This window comes from Lithobates pipiens, unplaced genomic scaffold (assembly GCF_037356315.1).
Source record: "Lithobates pipiens isolate NorthernLeopardFrog02 unplaced genomic scaffold, aLitPip1_a1.2 Scaffold_13, whole genome shotgun sequence".
Classification (NCBI taxonomy): Eukaryota; Metazoa; Chordata; class Amphibia; order Anura; family Ranidae; genus Lithobates; species Lithobates pipiens.
Window position 1 is genome coordinate 226913560 of NW_027507718.1, and position 20566 is coordinate 226934125.

General features: G+C 46.1%; 1 protein-coding gene across 1 annotated transcript in view; it reads left to right on the plus strand.

Moving 5' to 3' along the window:
* The window catches only part of LOC143974669 (uncharacterized), a 40590-nt gene that overhangs the window by 15215 nt on the left and 4809 nt on the right, over positions 1-20566 (plus strand). Inside the window, exons 2-4 of the mRNA XM_077476281.1 lie at positions 6549-6613; positions 10493-10563; positions 12697-12858. Of these exons, the coding sequence (XP_077332407.1) occupies positions 6549-6613; positions 10493-10563; positions 12697-12858 (298 nt within the window). The remainder of the gene's footprint in view (positions 1-6548; positions 6614-10492; positions 10564-12696; positions 12859-20566) is intronic.

The following is a 20566-nucleotide window of genomic DNA, read 5'->3' on the forward strand; positions in this document are numbered from 1 at the left end:
GCTAAGGCAGCAGCACTCTTAAACTCCGCCGGGAGGGCCCTATGGGTAAAGACCTGGGATGGAGATTTCACTTCCAAATCCCGCTTGTGTGGCATTCCCTGTGAGGGTTCCCTGTTGTTTGGGTCAGGCTTGGATCAGGTTTTGTCCCGATCTACTGAAAAGGGAAAGAAGTTCCCGGTAAAACCCAAGAGGGAAAGGGGTAAGAAATTTTTTCAAGGCCCCCACTCAAAGACTCATCATAAAGGGAAAGTTGAACAAAGGAAGAGGTGGAATCTTGGAAAAGGAAAGGATAACAAAAGGAGTACAATTCTTTTTTCCAGTTCCGGAGCCTCTCAGAAAGAGGGTAAATGACGCCACCATAAGAGTTGGCGCAAGACTCAGCAACTTCCTTCCCCATTGGAAAAGGATTACGCAGAGTCCATATATTTTAAATCTCTTAGAAGTAGGGTACAGACTGGAATTCCAAAGTCTTCCCCCCACAGAAATTTCTAATTAACTTTCCTCCCAGGGACCCAGCCACTTACTGGGTTACTGGAAAATTTAAAGGAGCTGGCAGAGCAAGGAGTCATTGCTCCAGTACCAGCCAGTCAGTTAGCCCAGGGTTTTTACTCACACGTATTTGTGGTTCCAAAACCCTCAGGCAGATTTCGTTTAATAATAAATCTGAGAGCACTAAACCGTTACTTACTTCAGAAGAGGTTCAGGATGGAAAGTATTTACTCAGTAAGAAAACATCTTCAGGCAGGAGTTTTTATGGTCACTCTGGACCTGAAGGACGCGTATTTACATGTACCCATTGCTCCCGAGCATCAGAGATACCTACGTTTCACAGTCCACATACAGCAGAGAGTTGAACACTGGCGGTTCAGAGCTCTTCCCTTTGGGCTGGCGGCAAGCCCAAGGGTATTCACAAAAGTGATGGCCGAGGTCGTAGCATATCTACACCTACAGGGCATAAGGTTAATACCCTACCTAGACGACTTGCTGATCTACAGTGTGGATCAGAGGCAAGCAGTGATAGACAGAGACATCGTGTTAGAGGTTCTGGAAACCTTGGGCTGGATGGTCATCCGGGAGAAGTCCTCACTGACACCTTCTCAGTCCAAACTATACCTAGGCTACCTGTTAGATTCACAGGCACAGAAGGTATTCTTACCAGCGGAAAAGGTAGTGAAGGTCCAGAATGCGGTTGTCACCCTTCTCGAAAGAAGAGAAGCCTCTCTGAGATATATAATGAGACTGCTGGGCCTCATGACGGCCTACATACCTACATACCGGCCTACATACCGGAAGTAACCTGGGCACAACTTCATTCTCGACGACTTCAGTCTTTCCTACTTGCCTCATGGGGAAGGAAAAAGGAAACATTAGATAGTGTCCATCACAGAGGAAGTCTCTCTCTCTCTGCAGTGGTGGCTCGACCCACACAATTTGGTGAAAGGTCGCCCCTGGGCCCAGGTAAACCCATTAGTCTTGACCACGGACGCCAGCGCTTGGGGCTGGGGGGCTCATCTGGTAGACCAGTATACCCAAGGGTCTTGGAACCACAGCCAAGCCAGGGAATCCTCCAATTTCAGGGAGCTCCTGGCAGTAGGCAAAGCCCTAGACTATTTCCAACAGCAGCTGCAGGACAGAGAGGTTCAGGTCCTCTCGGACAACCGGGTCACGGTGGCATACTTAAATCACCAAGGAGGGACAAGGTCTGGGAAACTGAGGGAGTTAGCGCAGCAAATCCTTGGGGAAGCAGAAAGGAGGGTCCTTTCACTGTCAGCGGTTCATATAAAAGGCTCACTCAATCTACAGGCAGATTTCTTAAGCAGACAGCCCATCCTTCAGGGGGAATGGGGATTGAGCAAAGAAATCTTCTTCCTGGTTTGCAGACATTTCGGCAAGCCAGAAATAGATTTATTCGCTTCCCAGAGGAATGCGAAGGTCAGCAGATTTTTCTCCTTTTACAAGGATCAAGAAGCAGAAGGGATAGACGCTCTTGTTCAGGTGTGGGATTTCAGGCTGGCTTACGCCTTTCCCCCGTTGTTACTCCTTCCCAGAGTCCTACAGAAGTTAACTTACTCAGGGACAGATCTGATACTGATAGCACCCTGGTGGCCCAAGAGGGTTTGGTTTCCCACCGTCTCTCGGTAGCTCCCCCGCTGCATCTGCCGGTGCAACAAGACCTGCTTTCTCAGGGTCCAGTCTTCCACCCGACCCGGGACGTCTCTCTCTGACAGCATGGCTATTGAGAGGGAAATACTTTGAGACAGGGGCTGTTCGGAGAGGGTGATAGACACTCTCCTCCTCAGTAGGAAAGGTGTCACCAGAAAAATTTATGCGAAGGTCTGGAAAGTTTTCTCCTATTGGCTGCAGTCTAGGGAGGGGATTCTCCAGATGATACCTACCATCCTAGACTTTCTTCAAGAGGGGGTGGACCAGGGTTTGGCAGTCAGCACCCTCAAAGTCCAAGTGGCAGCCCTGTCCGTATTTTTTGACAGGAAGCTGGGACAAGAATCACTAATAAAAAGATTTTTGTTGGCCAGGGAAAGGGTAGTTCCAGTCAGGTCGGTCAGTTGCCCTCCATGGGACCTGTCCCTGGTATTAGATGCCCTAACAAAGGGGCCATTTGAGCCGGTGGCTCAAGCTTCTGTTAGACTTTTATCATTTAAGTTGGCCTTCCTTCTGGCTATCACTACGGCCAGAAGGGTAGGTGATATACAGGCCCTTTCGATTAAAGAGCCGTTTTTGCGTATCCTAGAGGATAGGGTAATCCTCACTCAGGATCCTCTTTATTTGCCAAAGGTGGCTTCACTATTTCACAGGACGCAGGAGATTATTCTCCCGTCCTTTTGCCAGAATCCCAAGAATAAGGAAGAAGAAAGATTCCATTTCTTAGATGTCAGGCGCTGTCTCTTAGTCTATTTGGAAAGAGTAAAAGACTTTAGGAGATCCAGTCACTTATTGATCACTTTCTCAGGGAAGAGAAAGGGTCTTCAAGCTTCTAAGACAACGATGGCTAGATGGGTCAGACAAACCATATCTATTGCTTATAAACAGGCAGGTAAACCAGTACCAACCCGCCTTAAGGCGCATTCAACCAGATCCCTGGCGACCTCCTGGGCAGAAAGGGCAGGCGCCTCAATCGACCAGATCTGCAGAGCAGCAACATGGACGAGCCATAGAACATTTCTGAGGCACTACAGAGTGGAGCTGTTGTCCCCTCAGGATTTGGCATTTGGCAGGAAGGTCCTACAAGCGGTTGTCCCGCCCTAAAGGTAGGCCTGAACTTCTTGCTTATTGTCTCAGGTGTGCCGTCCTGGAAGATGACTGGAGAAAATGACCAGTTACACTTACCGGTAACGGCTTTTCTAGGAAATCTTCCAGGACGGCAGGCCTACTTCCCTACCCTTGTTTTATTGGTGTGGTATATTTATTCCTCACAGAATGTTCCCTCTGACACCGGTGTGGGCTTTTCTTTAACATAACTGAGGGTCGGAGGGAAGGGTGGGAACTTTTAAACTTGTTATTGATTGTGTTTCCTGTCAGGTGGACCAGTCATCTCTCAGGTGTGCCGTCCTGGAAGATTTCCTAGAAAAGCCGTTACCGGTAAGTGTAACTGGTCATTTTAGGTAGCATACAACTAGTAAACAGTCAATGATTTTTCATGTTCAATAGGAGGGGCACGACCATTCAGCTTCTCAGCAAAGTGGATAGATACCTGCTGGCCAAATCAATTAAGACTGATGTTGCTAGTGGAAGCAATATCGGAATGTCACTAGATTGGACATTGCCTTTGCTTGAAAGCCTTATCCATCAGTCGGGTTAATACCAGTATGGAACATTTTTGTGCCATCACAAATATTTGTGTTGAAGAAAAATTATGCACATGCCCCTGTCCTTTGTTATTCAGACTTTAAAATAACAGAATATATGTCACATTACATACTGTACTACTGGCCCCCGAACTCTGTGTCACTTTGTAGCAGCCCCCGAACTCTGTCATTTACCACTGGCCCCTGAACTCTGTCATTTACCACTGGCCCCTGAACTCTGTGTCCCTTTCCACTGGCCCCCGACCTCTGTGTCCCTTTCAACTGGCCCCCGAACTCTGTCATTTACCACTGGCCCCCGAACTCTGTGTCCCTTTCCACTGGCCCCCGAACTCTGTGTCCCTTTCCACTGGCCCCCGAACTCTGTGTCCCTTTCCACTGGCCCCCGAACTCTGTGTCCCTTTCCACTGGCCCCCGAACTCTGTGTCCCTTTCCACTGGCCCCCGAACTCTGTGTCCCTTTCCACTGGCCCCCGAACTCTGTGTCCCTTTCCACTGGTCCCCGAACTCTGTGTCCCTTTCCACTGGCCCCCGACCTCTGTGTCCCTTTAAACTGGCCCCCGAACTCTGTCATTTACCACTGGCCCCCGAACTCTGTGTCCCTTTCCACTGGCCCCCGACCTCGGCGTAACTTGCCACTGGCCCCCGACCTCGGCATAACTTGCCACTGGCCCCCGACCTCGGCGTAACTTGCCACTGGTCCCCGACCTCAGCGTAACTTGCCACTGGCCCCCGACCTTGGCGTAACTTGCCACTGGCCCCCGACCTCGGCGTAACTTGCCACTGGCCCCCGACCTCTGTGTCCCTTTCCACTGGCCCCCGAACTCTGTGTCCCTTTCCACTGGCCCCCGAACTCTGTGTCCCTTTCCACTGGCCCCCGACCTCTGTGTCCCTTTCCACTGGCCCCCGACCTCTGTGTCCCTTTCCACTGGCCCCCGACCTCTGTGTCCCTTTCCACTGGCCCCCGACCTCTGTGTCCCTTTCCACTGGCCCCCGAACTCTGTGTCCCTTTCCACTGGCCCCCGAACTCTGTGTCCCTTTCCACTGGCCCCCGAACTCTGTGTCCCTTTCCACTGGCCCCCGAACTCTGTGTCCCTTTCCACTGGCCCCCGAACTCTGTGTCTCTTTCCACTGGCCCCCGAACTCTGTGTCCCTTTCCACTGGCCCCCGAACTCTGTGTCCCTTTCCACTGGCCCCCGAACTCTGTGTCCCTTTCAACTGGCCCCCGAACTCTGTCATTTACCACTGGCCCCCGAACTCTGTCATTTACCACTGGCCTCCGAACTCTGTCATTTACCACTGGCCCCCGAACTCTGTCATATACCACTGGCCCCCGAACTCTGTCATATACCACTGGCCCCCGAACTCTGTGTCCCTTTTCACTGGCCCCGAACTCTGTGTCCCTTTCCACTGGCCCCCGACCTCGGCGTAACTTGCCACTGGCCTCCGACCTCGGCGTAACTTGCCACTGGCCCCCGACCTCGGCGTAACTTGTCCCTGGCCCCCGACCTCGGCGTAACTTGCCACTGGCCCCCAACCTCTGCGTAACTTGCCACTGGCCCCCGACCTCTGCGTAACTTGCCACTGGCCCCCAACCTCGGCGTCACCACTGGCCCCTGAACTCGGCGTCGCTTGCCACTGGCCCCCGAACTCGGCGTCGCTTACCACTGGCCCCCGAACTCGGCGTCGCTTACCACTGGCCCCCGAACTCGGCGTCGCTTACCACTGCCCCCCGAACTCGGCGTCGCTTACCACTGGCCCCCGAACTCGGCGTCGCTTACCACTGGCCCCCCCCCCCACTGTACATTATTACTGACCTTTAAAATCTGTATTAAACTGGCCATAGGTGGTATTATTTTTGGCCGGTTCAGCAGGGACTGGCTGACATTTGAACCATCTATGGGCAGGTTGAATCTACACAAGTTGATCCATCGATTGATTTTGGTACAACCAGTGTGCTAGATTTTTACATGTAATTATTGCCAGCGGCAATAGCTGCTAGCAATAATCACTGTGTTCTCCCAGCAGAGACAGCTCCCCGCGCTCCCCCTCCCCTAGAACACAATAGCTCCACAGGAGGAATCAAGCTATTTTTCTTTCCTGCAACCTGTGGTTGCAGGAAGAAAAGCAAACAATTTATGGCCTGCCTTAGTTATTATTGAGCTTCCACCCTCTTGTCTGTTGAGCTCCCTATATTGGCTGGACAGGTTTGGGGATAAAAGTGTAATTGTCCAGAAGACCTAGATATCTTCTGACCAGGATGTGTTGGGAGACCAGGAACCCATTTTTTTTTTTTTTTTTTTTTACTTTCACAATGCAGACCCTCTTCTTCCTATGCTATTGCATTTCAGGAAGGAATGAGTGTTGAACTTGTGGTGAGATCCATTGTAATTGCACCCCTAACTCAGCAAAACCGATGCACGTTTTTGCAAAAAGGTGTATGGGCTACTTAGCAGAATGTAAGGCAGCCCATTGAAACAATTGGGCTGCCCTATGCCTGTGGCACAACAAAACCTATATGCACACGTTCGCAAAATGTTATGTGAATGCAGCATTCGACTCAACAGTACAGTTCTAACCATTACGCCAAAATAATTTGTAAGTATTTTATGTAGTTAGTTAATTGGGTTGCAAGGAGACCAGAGTCCTACAGCTCAGCCAATAGTTACAGTATAAGACAAAAATGCTACTATTACAAAGCACTGTTGATTATTTTTCATGTTAACAGATATAAAGCTACTAGATAAGCAAGAAGAGGCTCTCCAGAGAGAACACACATTGCATTCGAAGACGGTAAATGATAATTTGATATATGATCATTTGAACTGCCTATACAGTATATCTGGATCTACTGATCATTTTGACATTCAGTTTTCAGTGAAAGTAACCTCAGCTTATGCTTTTTTATCAAATGTGCCAATCGAGTTGTGCAGCTTTGTGGTAGGTTCTGATAAGTTCTTTCGCTTCAGGGAAAATATCTTATCTGCAGTGCATTTGAGATGCTTCTGACTTGTGGTCATATTAAGGTAGAATTCAGGCAAAACCAAACTACTCTTAAAATTGCCCCCCCCATCACCTATTCTTACTAACCTGTGTAAGTAAGATCTGTATGCTTATTTTCAGGCCATTCCAGTCCAGCCACATGATCCAGCTCCCCTCTGCCAGATTGTGGTGACTGTAAGGGAGAGAAGGGAGTACTGATAACGGATGGGCCATAGGGGCCTATTGGTGACATCACCGCTCCAGACTTTACCAGCTGTTGTTGAGCGCTCTGTCCTTTCCTCTGCGGCCAGCGCTGGCTGACACAGGAGATTATGTGACTGGAACATCCTGAAAATTGGTAAGTATACAGATCTTTCTTGCACAGGTTAGTCCGAATACGTATTAGGAGACAGGAGGGAACGTTTTTAAGTATTTGGGTTTTGCATGGAATTCTACTTTAATACACAAAACTTAATCAGAACTTGCTAGATTTTTCAAACTGTTTCATACTTAATGTGATTGTAGCCGTATTAGTGCAATTGTGACAGAGAAAATTGAGTACTGTCCGTGATACTTTTTTTATTTGCACTAACATACAATTTTCAGGACAAGCTTTCGGGGTATGTCCCCGTCTTCAAGGTCCAAGCAGTACTCAGTACTGAAGGGGACATACCCCGAAAGCTTGTCCTGAAAAATTGTATGTTAGTGCAAATAAAAAAAGTATCACGGACAGTACTCAATTTTCTCTCTCAAACTGTTTCACTAAGACTAGTCAGAAGCAAAAAATACAAATCTTCATATACTCAAGTCTGTTGAGGGTGATAAAGACTTTGCACTGCACATAACAGTGGTGTGCTGTAAACAGGGCAATATGTTTATGTGGTGACCTGCATTCTTCTAGTGCAGTAAAATGCAAGTCAACACAGTATGTGTGATCAGGCCCTCAATCATTGGAAGTTTTCCCATCACCTAGTGTTAAGGTGGCAACTCAAAAGTTTTCCCTCACTTTCTTCCCGGTGCCAAGGTTAGCCAGGACAAACCGAGAGGGTGAATCTCCCTAGAGATACAGAAACAGAAATATACAGATACCTATACAGAAACAGAAATATACAGATACCTATACAGAAACAGAAATATACAGATACCTATACAGAAACAGAAATATACAGAAACAGAAATATACAGATACCTATGACAATAAAAACCTGACGGTTTCTAACCTTTCCCCACTCTAACCAAAGCTTTAAAAACAATTGAGGTTTTAGTTACACTTTAAGAACTGTGACACAAGTGAGAGTCTCAGACACACTCCTGTTTTGCGACAACTTCAAATTTTGGATTTCCCTTCTCTTTTTATTCTGAGACAATGGCCACCAAAAGGTGGATTTTCCCAGCATGAACACTGTAAACAAAAAACAAATATGAGACATTGTAAAAAGAAAGAAGTTTTGGGTAGTACTTCCAAAAATGTTGCCAGAACTTAGAAAATATATTTGTATTCTATTATCAAAAATTCCCTTTTGGTAGCCAGATTGACAACATACATTGTAAAACATTTTAAAGAGCACACAAAACCTTCATTTTATCCGGGGTAATTTAAAAAACTTGCAAACAGTTCTCTTGTTCTATCCTTGTATGTTTTTTATCAAATTTAAATCCGGTGCCCTCTGTTATCTCTCCACACAACTACAGTAGCTGGTCCCTCTGCTATTAAATTATGGAGAGAAGAATAGCTGGATAAATATAAACTGGAAAGTACTACTCGGACTAGGCAATAGGTATATCATGTGAAAAGTTCCACGGTCAATTATTTTATCTAATTTTTTTAAGTTTTAGCAAGATATATGATAATATGCAAGTAAATATCAAACAGATTAGTCACATGGGCACCACTTTTAAGCTTATTGTTTGAATCCATATGCTGCATGCTAAATGGCAAGACACATCCATCCTCCCCAATAAAAAAAAATGTACAATGTTGCTTCACATATCCATAGAGCTGGTCTCTCTCTCCCCCCCTTTCCAATTTAAACTTCCACTGTAACGTGTTAAAAGGTGCTATGGGATTCCTAAAATAAATGAATACATCTGTGTAACAAGTTGCAAAGTAAGGAATGAAGTTATTAAAATGCTATTTCTAATTGTATTCTAATTAAGTTCTGCAGTAAGCAAATAATTCCTCAAGCATTTACACACATGTCCAAGTCCTTTAAAATATATCTTCACTGAAAGACCAAATGATCACTTGCCAACATGCATGGTAGCTAAACAATCAATTCATAATGCGAGAGTATGTGTTATCCAGCAGGTTACAATGCCACCTTGCAGATTGCAACCTGAAGAAGTTAATTATTAGGCATACTGTATCTGCCTCAAAGGTGTAATGCCAAGTACACACGATCAGAAATTTTAGCCCGCAAAAGACGGATGAGAGTTTTTCGGCAGAAAATGCGACCGTGTGTATGCTCCATCAGTCTTTTTGCTGGTGGAATTCCAGCTAGCAAAAGATTGAGAGCATGCTCTCAATTTTTTCGGTTGGGAAAAGTTCCTATCCGAAAATGCAATCGTCTGTGGCAATTCCGACGTGCAAAATTCCTACGCATGCTCGGAAACAATTCGACGCATGCTCAGAGGCATTGAACTTCATTTTCTCGGCTCATCGTATTGTTGTACATCACCGCGTTCTTCAGTCATAATTTCAGCAAACTTTTGGGTGACTGTGTGTATGCAAGGCAAACTTGAGTGGAATCCCGTCGGCAAAGCCATCATATCTTTTTTTCCGACAAGAAATCCGATCGTGTGTACGTGGCATAACTCAGAGGTAATGATCACAAACTGCACCATCCATCTTAAACAGAATGTTTATATTGCGTTGTCCCATCATATTTGTATGTATTGTTTTAACATAGCACATCTGTTTCTGGCATATTTCACAACTCCATCTATATATATGACATTAATGCCAATAGCTAGACTTCTTTCAGACTTGATGTAGGTCCTGAAGAAGCCCAGATATTGAATAAAGTGCATTGACTTCCTATGACGTGACTCCACACCCTCACCCACATGTTCTGAGCAGATGACAGACCAGATACACTGGTGTCTGACTACCCAGTGGAGATACAAGAACAGTGGGGGCTGCATTCTATTCCAAAAAAACTGCATGTGGAAAACAAAGTATGCTTGTTCAAATATCTATAAATATAATTGAGGTGGCGTTGGCATTGACTCTACAAATCTGAAGAAGGATCCTTTGTGCGCCTTTGGCTCCAAATCAGGTGCAACTTCAGGCAGAAATTTGGACCCGATTTGCACTTGAATCAGTGTACAGGGATGCACCTGACTCCCTGCTGTGAGCCGCGGCTGCAGCAAAAGTGTGTACCCAACCTAATGGGTATATTGTCTTAAGTGGCTTTGGCTACTCATCTTGATGGACTTCTCTGGCAAACCATTCAGTTCAGTTGTTTTCTAATAATCAGGCCATCAAACTTTTGATTTCCATAAATAAAAAAAATCTACACTATGCATATTTTCCCACAAGGCAATAGACACTGTGCCAACAATGTTCAGCGTAATGGCCTTTTTCCCCCATTACTTTTATTACATACATCATACAGTTATTAAACAAATGTATGAAACAGTCTGTGTGCACTTCAATCATTTTTATATGCATTTTACATTGCTATATAGGAGCAACAAGAAGGAAAACTAATCTCTAGCCAGAAGTCAAACAGAGAAGTCATTCAAAATACCGGAGACTGGTATGCAGTTTTAAAGGGATTTCATGGGTGGATTTTATTTTGAGTGATTTCTAGATAATATCTGCTATTTTTCTTTTATTTGATTCATGTTTATAGCCCTGCATTATGTGATGAAGCGCTTGTGTTTTTTTGTTTTTTTGTGTGTCTACAGAAAATGTTTGAGAACCGCAGGCAGCAAGTAATACCTTTTTATTTACCCTGTACATCACTGTAGAGCAGAGGTAGGCAAACCCCGGCACTGGTGCCGCAAGCGGCACTCAAAGCCTTTTTTGCCGGCACGCGACTCCCTCCCTATCAGCAGAGCAGCACAGGGAAGTGTCAGACACTAATGCATTTTCAGAATTCCCCATGTCGCTCCTGCACTGAGGGGGAGGCAGTGCGCGCCCACACATTGTAAAAGATGGGAAACATTGTTTGGTTCTCTAACTTTGCTGTAGCTGCGATCGTCAGCTCTTGCGATGGGGAAGAGAATGGTTGCACTTCTGCTGGGGGGGGGGGGTCCCTGTTTCCAGGAGGACGACTGTCACTGGCCACTGCTAAAGCCAATCACAGTCCTGCTAGCCCCATCCACCATCTGGAGGAAGATGACTTGCTTGGTTGCCACTACTAATCTCAGAAAGAAGAGATTTCAACCACAATCAGGTGGCAGTTTGTGAAATTACTATTAAGCTTCTTAATAAACTTTGTTGAAAGAATTTCTGAACATTTGTGTCACTTACTACTGAATCCTTTAAGCCACAGCCAGTATTCAGCGCAATGAAAATCACGCTCAACTTTGCGCCGCACTTTTTCTCAACTGCGGGGGCCCAAATTATGATCCTGCACACAGGCTCACTGCTTTCAGAAAATACCCCTGACCTGAGCTCATCATTGCGCATCCATTCCAGATGCTTGTATTATTACATCACATGCAAGTACGTGGGCTGGATGCGAGAGGTGGAACAGCAGGATGAGTGTGCCAGGACAGGTAGATGTGTCTCATCTCTGCTTCCTTTCACCACTCTGCATATCACACATATCATAGATCAGAAGAGGGTACAGCGATCAGGAAAATAAGCAGAAGGGGTTCAGAGGTGGGACAGAAGAGCAGGAGGGTACATTGGTGGGGCAGATTTGCAGGGAGGTACAGTGGTGGAAGAGATGAGAATGGGCTTCAGCAGTGGGACAAAGAGCAGGGCGGTACAGTGATGGGGCAGATGAGCAGGGGGATTCAGTGTTGTGCCAGATAAGGAGGGGGTTACAGTGGTGAGACAGATGAGCAGGGGGTTCAGTGTTGGGGCAGATGAAAAGGGGGTACAGAGGTGGGACAGATGTGCAGGGGGTACAGTAGTGGGAGGGATAAGAAGGGGGTTCAGCAGTGGATCAGAAAAATGGGGGTACAGTGATGGGACAGATGAGAGGGGGGAGGGTTCAGTGTTGGGGTAGATGAGAAGGGGGTTACAGTGGTTGGGCAGAAGAGCAGGGGGTACAGAGGTGGGGCAGATGTACAGGGTGGTACATTGTTGGGACAGATGAGCAGGGTGAACAAAGGTGGGACAGATGTGCAGGAGGTACAGTGGGGGTTACAGTTGTGGGGCAGATGAGCAGATAAGTTCAGTGTTAGGACAGATGAGAAGATGGTTCAGTGGTGAGACAGAACTGCTTTGGGATATGGCAGTTTACAGCATTTACTTTATAAAAAATAATTTTCGTGATTTAGAGTGTGAAGTTTAAATTTTTTTGTTTTAAAATCGGCACTCTCAATTTCTTTGAAAATATTTTTCAACACACTGTGCTCAAAAGGTTGCCCACCCCTGTTGTAGAGCTTATCCAGAGCTTCCCCGAGTGCCCATGTAAACTCAATTTCCTGGTAGAGCAGTATAAACTAGCTTTCCCTATTCACATCTGAGGAAGCATTGCTTGATGTTTTAACAGAATTTTAACTGGAATGATAATGAGGGAGGTGCGTGGAGGACTTTTCTGTGTTTTCATAGATTGCCGGCAGGGTATGCCCTGGTGCATGGGGTCAATTATTTGAAGGAAAGTGTAATATATATATATATATATATATATATATTTTTTTTTTTTTTTACTTAGTGTCAAAGTGTAGTTCCTTATTTATTTTTTATTTATTTTTATAATACCATATTGTAGTTCCTGTTGTGGAGATTCTCAAAGACTGAAAGAGGAGGTTGAAACCTTACTAAACCGTCTTGGATGTATGGAGCGGGAACATGAAAAGCTCCTGTCACGTTTGTTGGAGGATAAAAAGAAAGAAGCTCAAAGAATGAACCAGATTAATGAGAAGATAGACAGGTAAAAATGTCCGTTTGCCTTGGTGGATCCTCCAGAGGTTGTTCACATCAGAGTTCACACAGAGTGCTTTCACCCTGAGGCGATGCGCTGGCAGGATGTAAAAAAAAAAAAAAAATGTCCTGCAAGCAGCATATTTGTGTATATGTGTATGTGTATTTGTGTATACCGCTCCTCCACCACTCCTGCCCATTGATATGAATGGGCACCACTTCACGGGCGCATTTAACCTCTTCCTCGGCCGCTAGCTGGGTTATATGCGCCCCACTAGCAGCCGAATAGCACCGCTAAAATGATGGTAAAGCGCCGCTAAAACTAGCAGCGTTTTACTGTCAACATGCGCGGGAGTGACGTCATCACGGCTTCGCCGAATGACAGCGTCGGAGCTGCGAGACGCCACCAGCAAGATGGATGCAGCGGACTACAGGGGACAACGGCGACTTCGCTGGCTCCTGTGTTAGGTAAGTGACACATAATGGGCTACTATGCGATGCATAGTAGTCCATTATGCTTTACCTTTGCAGGGAAAAAAAGAGGAAGTAAACTCTTCAGGGTTTACTTCCTCTTTAAGTGATACAGAAAATTTCTTGCATTTAACCATTTATTAAACAAAACAAACCTCCAATCAGTTTACTTGTATGTACAATTTAGAAAAAAAATAACTATATATTAAAAACAGGTAATCAAAACATTTGGACGAAAAAAAAAAACTTTACTGTTATTATCATTAGTGTATATTTTTTTTCCCCAAAAAAATTGCGTTTGAAAGACCCCTGCTCAAATTCCGTGTGACATAAAATATTGCAACAACCGCTATTTTATTCCCTAAGATCTCTGCTAAAAAATATATAATTTTTGGGGGTTCCAAGTGATTTTTCTGGCAGAAAATACAGGATTTTTACTTGTAAGCAACAAGTGTCAGAAAAGATTTAGTCTTTAAATGGTTAAACTGAGAACTCCTACACACAGAGCTCAGTTCATTCAGAAGTGTAAACATTGTATCTCTTTGCTTTTTTCTTGGCAGACTGCCCAGAGAGGAGGAAAGTCACTTCACTGAAGACTCAGGCAACTTGCATTGACTTCTATTACAGAAGTCATTTGCAAGTCACACTGTAGTTATAATCGGCCTTTTTATCAGCACAATCAGCCGATGCCGATTAATTAAAAAACAGCTTGCCGATATATCGGTCGATCTCCTATATATAATATATAAAATTATAATTTCCCAAGGCGTCTTTCAGGACAGTGCCTGAGAGATAGTGACTCCTCCCTCCTCGTTAGGAAACACCTTCTTCCTCCAAACTTTAAAGGGAGGCACCTCCCTACCACACCTCAGTTCTTGTGTTTCCTCCGGCCCGGAGGGAACATCTTTTTGGGAGGGAGTCAAGGTCTCTTGGGTGTTCCTGAGGGACAAGGCTTCCTTCCCTTTTTTTCCTCCTTTAGGGACCCGCTGTCCTCCCGACCTACCCAGGCCTCGGCAGCGGTAGCAAGCGGACTCCTCTTCCCCTCTTAGTGCTCGGAGAGAGCCGAAGATTCAGTGGCCCGCACGTTCGTAGGAGCGGCGGCGCGCGTGCGCTGCCACCATGTTCTTTCGGCGGTCGCGCTGGAAACGACAAAGCGGGTCACTGGGTCGGCGAAAACGTTTGTTTCCGGCATGGATGCAGGGGGGAGGAGGGAGGACAGGAGCTGGTGCCTATTTCCGCTTCCGGTCCGGTGCAGATGCATTATGGGAGTCCAGAGGCGGCGTGTGAAGCCACAAGTGGAATTCTGCACACCTGATATGGAAGAATCAGCGTCTGCAACAGTGGGGACAGGCACAGGCACCAGCAAAGTCCAGGTAGGAGGCAGCGGTTAAAGTCTGCCTTTTTCTCCTATTTCCTGGCTTTTGGTCTCTTCTCTTTTTTTTTTTTTCCCCCCTGGTGGCAAGGGGCCTGTCTGGGCACTAGAGGCTGACTGGTTTCTTCTTAGTGCACCTGTGTGGTGATCCTTATCAAAGCTGAGACTGGGTCTCACTAAGGGTGGGTCTCACTGGTTTTTTTTCCCTTTTTTTGTCTTTTTCTTCACCCAAAGAAGAGATGTCCTTCTTGCAGGGCCAAATTGGGAGAAAATTGGAAGAAAACCTTATGCAGTGCCTGCATTACTTCTTTAGTTAAAGAGGAATCAGCCTCTGTATGTGAGGATCTTGTTGCCCCTGTAAAGAAGGAGCTATACGCCACGATTCAGAATTTTCGTGACTCATTAGTAAACCCGGCTGTTAGTCAGCCTTCCGCTTCAGAGTCTTCCCAGGGGTCGTTCTCTATCCCAGTGTTGGAATCTCTGCCTGAAGACCCTTCAGATAGGGAAAAGCAGTCCACTGCTCTCCGTTAAAGATTCGGAAGAGGAGTTGGAGGAGACTGAGGTGGTCCCCTCTAAATTCAAACTGTCCCTTGAAGAGGTAGATGGGCTCCTTAAAGCTATTCATGCTACGCTTGGCTTAAGTGAGGAAAGAAAGGAATTATCACTCCATGACCGCATGTATGCTGGGTTGGACGAGCCTAAGGGCCGAACGTTCATCCGGTCATCTCTGAGGCCATTAGGAAAGAATGGCAAAATCCAGAGAAAAAGCCCTTTTTCTCCAAAGCCCACAAGAGGCATTTTCCTTTCGAGGAGGACCCTGCAGCAGGTCTCAAGGTCCACAGATCTGTCTTTCGAAGACATGGGAGTTTTGAAGGATCCGATGGACAAACGCATGGATCTTTTGTTCAAGAGATCATGGCAATCAGTTGTGGCCATTGCTGGCTTTAAATTGCTCATAACTTGTGTAGCCAGGAATTTGGAATACTGGGTCAACCAGCTAAAGTCGGAAATATAGCTGCAGATTCCCCCAAACAGGAAATCTTAGATTCTTTTTCTACCCTAACTGCGGCAGTTGCTTATATTGCAGACACCTCAGCTGAGGCAATTAAAATGTCAGCCAGGTCAGCAGCTTTAACTAATGCTGCAAGAAGAGCCTTATGGCTTAAAACCTGGTCCGGTGATTCGGCATCAAAGAACAAGCTGTGTGGGATACCCTTTTCGGGTGACCTTTTCTTCGGCCCTGACCTCGATAATATTCTTGACAGGACAGCCGATAAAAAGAGATCCTTCCCGGTCAAAAAGAAAAAACAGGTGCCAAAACGTCTTTTTCGACCTCAAAAAACTCAGGATCAAGATGGCAAGTTGCAGGGGAGAAGGAAAAATTGGTCCGCCCCGAAGCCGAAAGGTAGAGGCGGAATTCTCTTCCGTCCTCCTACACAGGCCGAAAAATCTCAATGACTCGTCTCTGCGGGTGGGCGGAAGACTACAAGAATTTCTTCCGCAGTGGTCAGGGATAACTTCAAATCAGTTTATTCTGACCACTCTCTCGCAGGGTTACACACTCGAGTTTGCCAAGAACCCCCCAAGAAGGTTCTTGATTACAAACACCCCGCGGGACTCGTTAAGGGCCCTGGCCATGAAGTCCTCTCTCGAGGAACTGATGCAGCAGGGTGTAGTAGTCCAAGTACCGCTACAAGAACAGCAGGAGGGGTTTTATTCACATGTCTTCCTAGTAAAAAAGCCAACAGGAAAATTTCGGTTGATTCTCAACCTAAAGCCTTTAAACTAGTCCATCAGGTACAGAAGGTTCAAGATGGACTTGATTTTCTCAGTCAGGAATCTTCTGACGCCAGGTTGTTTCATGGCGTCAGTGGATTTAAAGGATGCATACCTGCACGTCCCGATCTCGCCCCAGTCTCAGAGGTTCCTCAGGCTGGCGGTGAGATTGGGGGGTGTGGTTCATCATCTCCAGTTCAGAGCCTTACCCTTCGGTCTGTCATCATCTCCCTGAATTTTTACCAAAGTGATGGCAGAAGCTTCAGGGAATCGCAGTTATTCCTTATTTAGACGATCTGCTGTTTTTCGCCCCATCCAGCGAAGAATTGCAGATCAATCTAGGCAAAGCTCACAGCCATTGGGAGGCTCTGGGGTGGATTTTGAACCTCCAAAAGTCTTCCCTAAACCCACCCCAGGAGATTCGGTTTTTAGGGTATCTAATCAATTCGGTGGATCAAAAGATCTTCCTTCCCTTAGACAAGAAGGACAGGATTTACGGTGCAGTGTCTTTACTGCAGACCAGTCAAAATCTGACGGTAAGACAGGTTATGTCAGCTTTGGGGGTTCTAACCTCAACAATGCCGGCGGTCCACTGGGCAATGCTGCATTTCAGGTGTCTGCAGGCTTTTCTTCTAAGATCTTGGGATCACACAGTGGCATCCCTAGAGGCAGAGGTAAGAGTGCCAACCCAGGTGAAAAGGTCTCTATGGTGGTGGAAGAGACAGGATGTCCTATCAGAGGGGTTAGTCTGGGCTTTTCCAGTCGAGAAAAGACTAACAACCGACGCCAGTTCCTGGGGGTGGGGAGCACACCTAGGAACATGTTTCTCTCAGGGAACCTGGGCCAAAGAGGCGGCAGTAAGGTCCTCAAAGGAGTCGTTTGTTCAGGATCTTCAGTCCCAGCATGTTCAGGTCCTAACAGACAATGCCACGGCGGTGGCTTATTTAAACAGGCAGGGGGGTACAAGAAGCAGGTCGCTCCAAGTACTGGCCATGAAGATCCTTCGGTGGGCGCAAAGGCATTTGTTGTCACTATCAGCAGTCCACCTAAAAGGGTATCTAAACAGGTTAGCGGACTTCCTAAGCAGAAACCCTATTCAGGAAGCGGAATGGCCTCTAAACCCAGAGGTTTTCGCAATGATTACCGGGAAATGGGGGCTACCAGAGGAGGACCTGTTCGCCTCAAAGGAGAACGCCCAGGTCCCCCAGTTGTTTTCCCTGGACAGTAGCGATGGGTCGCTGGGCACAGATGCGCTAGCATATCCATGGGAATTCCGTCTTTGCTACGCTTTCCCCCCATTTCAGTTAATTCCATTAATTTTAAGAAAAATTCAGAAGGAAAAGGTGCCAGTTATACTAATCACACCCTTTTGGCCAAAGAGGGCCTGGTTTTCAACCATTCTAGGACTGACAATCAGGCCTTGTTGGCATCTGCCCCTCAGGCACGATCTGTTATTACAGGGCCCAGTAAATCATCCAGGAGTGGCCAGCTTGGCTCTCTCAGCCTGGTTTCTGAAAAGCAGCTCCTTAGGAGCAAGGGTTTTTCCAGCCGTTTGATCTCAACCCTTTTGGCAAGTAGGAAAAGGGTTACAAGGGTCATTTACTCTAAGGTTTGGAAGCTTTATAAAACGTGGTGTTTTTCATCCGCCCAGGTGCCAGGGAGCCTTGTCTCCATCTTGGAGTTTTTACAAGATGGAGAAGACAAGGGACTAGCAGTTAGTACCCTGAAGATGCAGGTAGCAGCACTAACAGTGTTCTTAGAAAGATCTGTGGCCTAAGATCCGCTGGTTATCAGATTCTTTAGAGCTCTCAAGAGGTCTAGACCAGCGCCTCTTAAGGTTTTTCCTAGATGGGATTTGTCGGTAGTCCTGCAGTCTCTAACAAGGGGTCCTTTTGAGCCCCTGGAGGAGGCGCCCCTTAGGTTTCTCACATTAAAGACCGTTTTTCTGATTGCCATTGTCTCTGCACGCAGAATCAGTGAGCTAAATGCTCTGTCAATTAAAGAACTCGGAGGCATATTCCCAAGCAGGGTTATCCCCTCCGGCAGGAATTTGTGCGCACTCAACCAGGGCTCTGGCGTCTACATGGGCAGAGAGAGCTGGTGCCACCCCTGAACAGATCTGCAAGGCGGCGACATGGTCGAGTTTTCACACATTTGTGAAACATTATAGGCTGGACCTCACATCTGCCAGCGATCAAGCGTTTGGCAGAAAGGTCCTGCATGCTGTTGTCCCGCCCTAAGGGGTAAGTCTCTGTTATCCTCTCAGGTGCTGTCCTGAAAGACGCCTTGGGAAAGACCAAGTTAGACTTACCGGTAACTTGTTTTCCAGAAGTCTTTCAGGACAGCAACATCCCGCCCTATTGTATTTTATTATGCTATGCTGTGACTAACGTATATGTTTATGTGTTCCAGCCGGGGCCGGAGGTTCTCTTCTACAACTGAGGTGTGGTAGGGAGGTGCCTCCCTTTAAAGTTTGGAGGAAGAAGGTGTTTCCTAACGAGGAGGAGGAGTCCCTATCTCTCAGGTGCTGTCCTGAAAGACTTCTGGAAAACAAGTTACCGGTAAGTCTAACTTGGTCTTTTAGCGCCTTGCAAAAGTAGTCATCCCCTTGGCATTTTTTGTGTTTTCTTGCCTCACAACCTGGAATTAACATGGATTGTTTGAGGATTGGCTTTATTTAATTTACAGAACATGCCCACAACTTTAAAGTGATCTTTTATTTTTTTATTGTGAAGCAAACAACAAATAGGACAAAAATAACAGAAAAGTCAATGTGCATAACTATTTGCCCCCCTAAAATCAATACTTTGTAGAGCCACCTTTTGCGGCTATCGCAGCTCCAAGTCGCTTTGGATAAGTCTCTATGAGCTTGTCATATCTTACCACTGGGATTTTTGCCCATTCCTCCTTGCAAAACTGCTCCAGCTCCTTCAAGTTGGATGGTTTGCGCTTGTGAACAGCAATCTTTAAGTCTGACCACAGATTTTCTATTGGATTGAGGTCTGGGCTTTGACTAGGCCATTCCAACACATTTTTATGTTTCCCCTTAAACCACTCAAGTGTTGCTTTAGCAGTGTAACCTCTGTCTTAGCCTCAAATCACACACGGAGTGGTACATGTTTTGCTCATATGTTTAGCTTAATGTCTTTTTGCAAACTCAAAACGTGCCATTTTGTTTTTTGCTGAAAGTAATGGCTTTCTTCTGGCCACTCTGCCATAAAGCCCAACTCTATGGACCGAACAGCTTATTGTCCTCCTATGTAGAGATGCTCGTCTCTGCTGTGGAACTCTGCAGCTCCTCCAGGGTTACCTTAGGTCCCTGTGCTGCCTCTCTGATTAATGCCCTTCTTGCCTGGCCCGTGAGTTTTGGTGTGTCTCTTGGCAGGTTTTCTGTTGTGCCATGTTCTTTCCATTTGGTTATGATAGATTTGATGGTGCTTCCAGGGATCATCAAAAATGTGGATATTTTTTTTTTTTTTTTATAACCCAACCCTGACTTGTATTTCTCAACATTGAGTTCCTTGGTCTTCATGGCAGTGTTTGGTTAGTGGTGCCTCTTGCTTAGGTGTTGCAGCCTCTGGGGCCTTTCAAAAAGGTGTGTGTATATGTATATATATGACAGATCATGTGACACTTAGATTGCACACAGGTGGACATCATTTCACTAATTATGTGATTTCTGAAGGTAATTGGTTGCACCAGAGCTTTTTATGGGCACAACAAAGGGGGTGAATACATACGCAAATGCCAATTTTATCAGTTTTTTTTATTTCTGAAAAATAGTTTTATGTAAATACTTTTCTAATTTTACTTAACCAACTTAGACCAGTGATGGCAAACCTTGGCACCCCAGATGTTTTGGAACTACATTTCCCATGATGCTCATGCACTCTGCAGTGTAGTGGAGCATCTTGGGAAATGGTGAACCTTGGCACCCCAGATGTTTTGGAACTACATTTCCCATGATGCTCCACTACATTGCAGAGTGCATGAGCATCATGGGAAATGTAGTTCCAAAACATCTGGGGTGCCAAGTTTCACCATCACTGACTTAGACTATTGTGTTCTGATCCATCTCATATAATTCAGATTAAAAAAA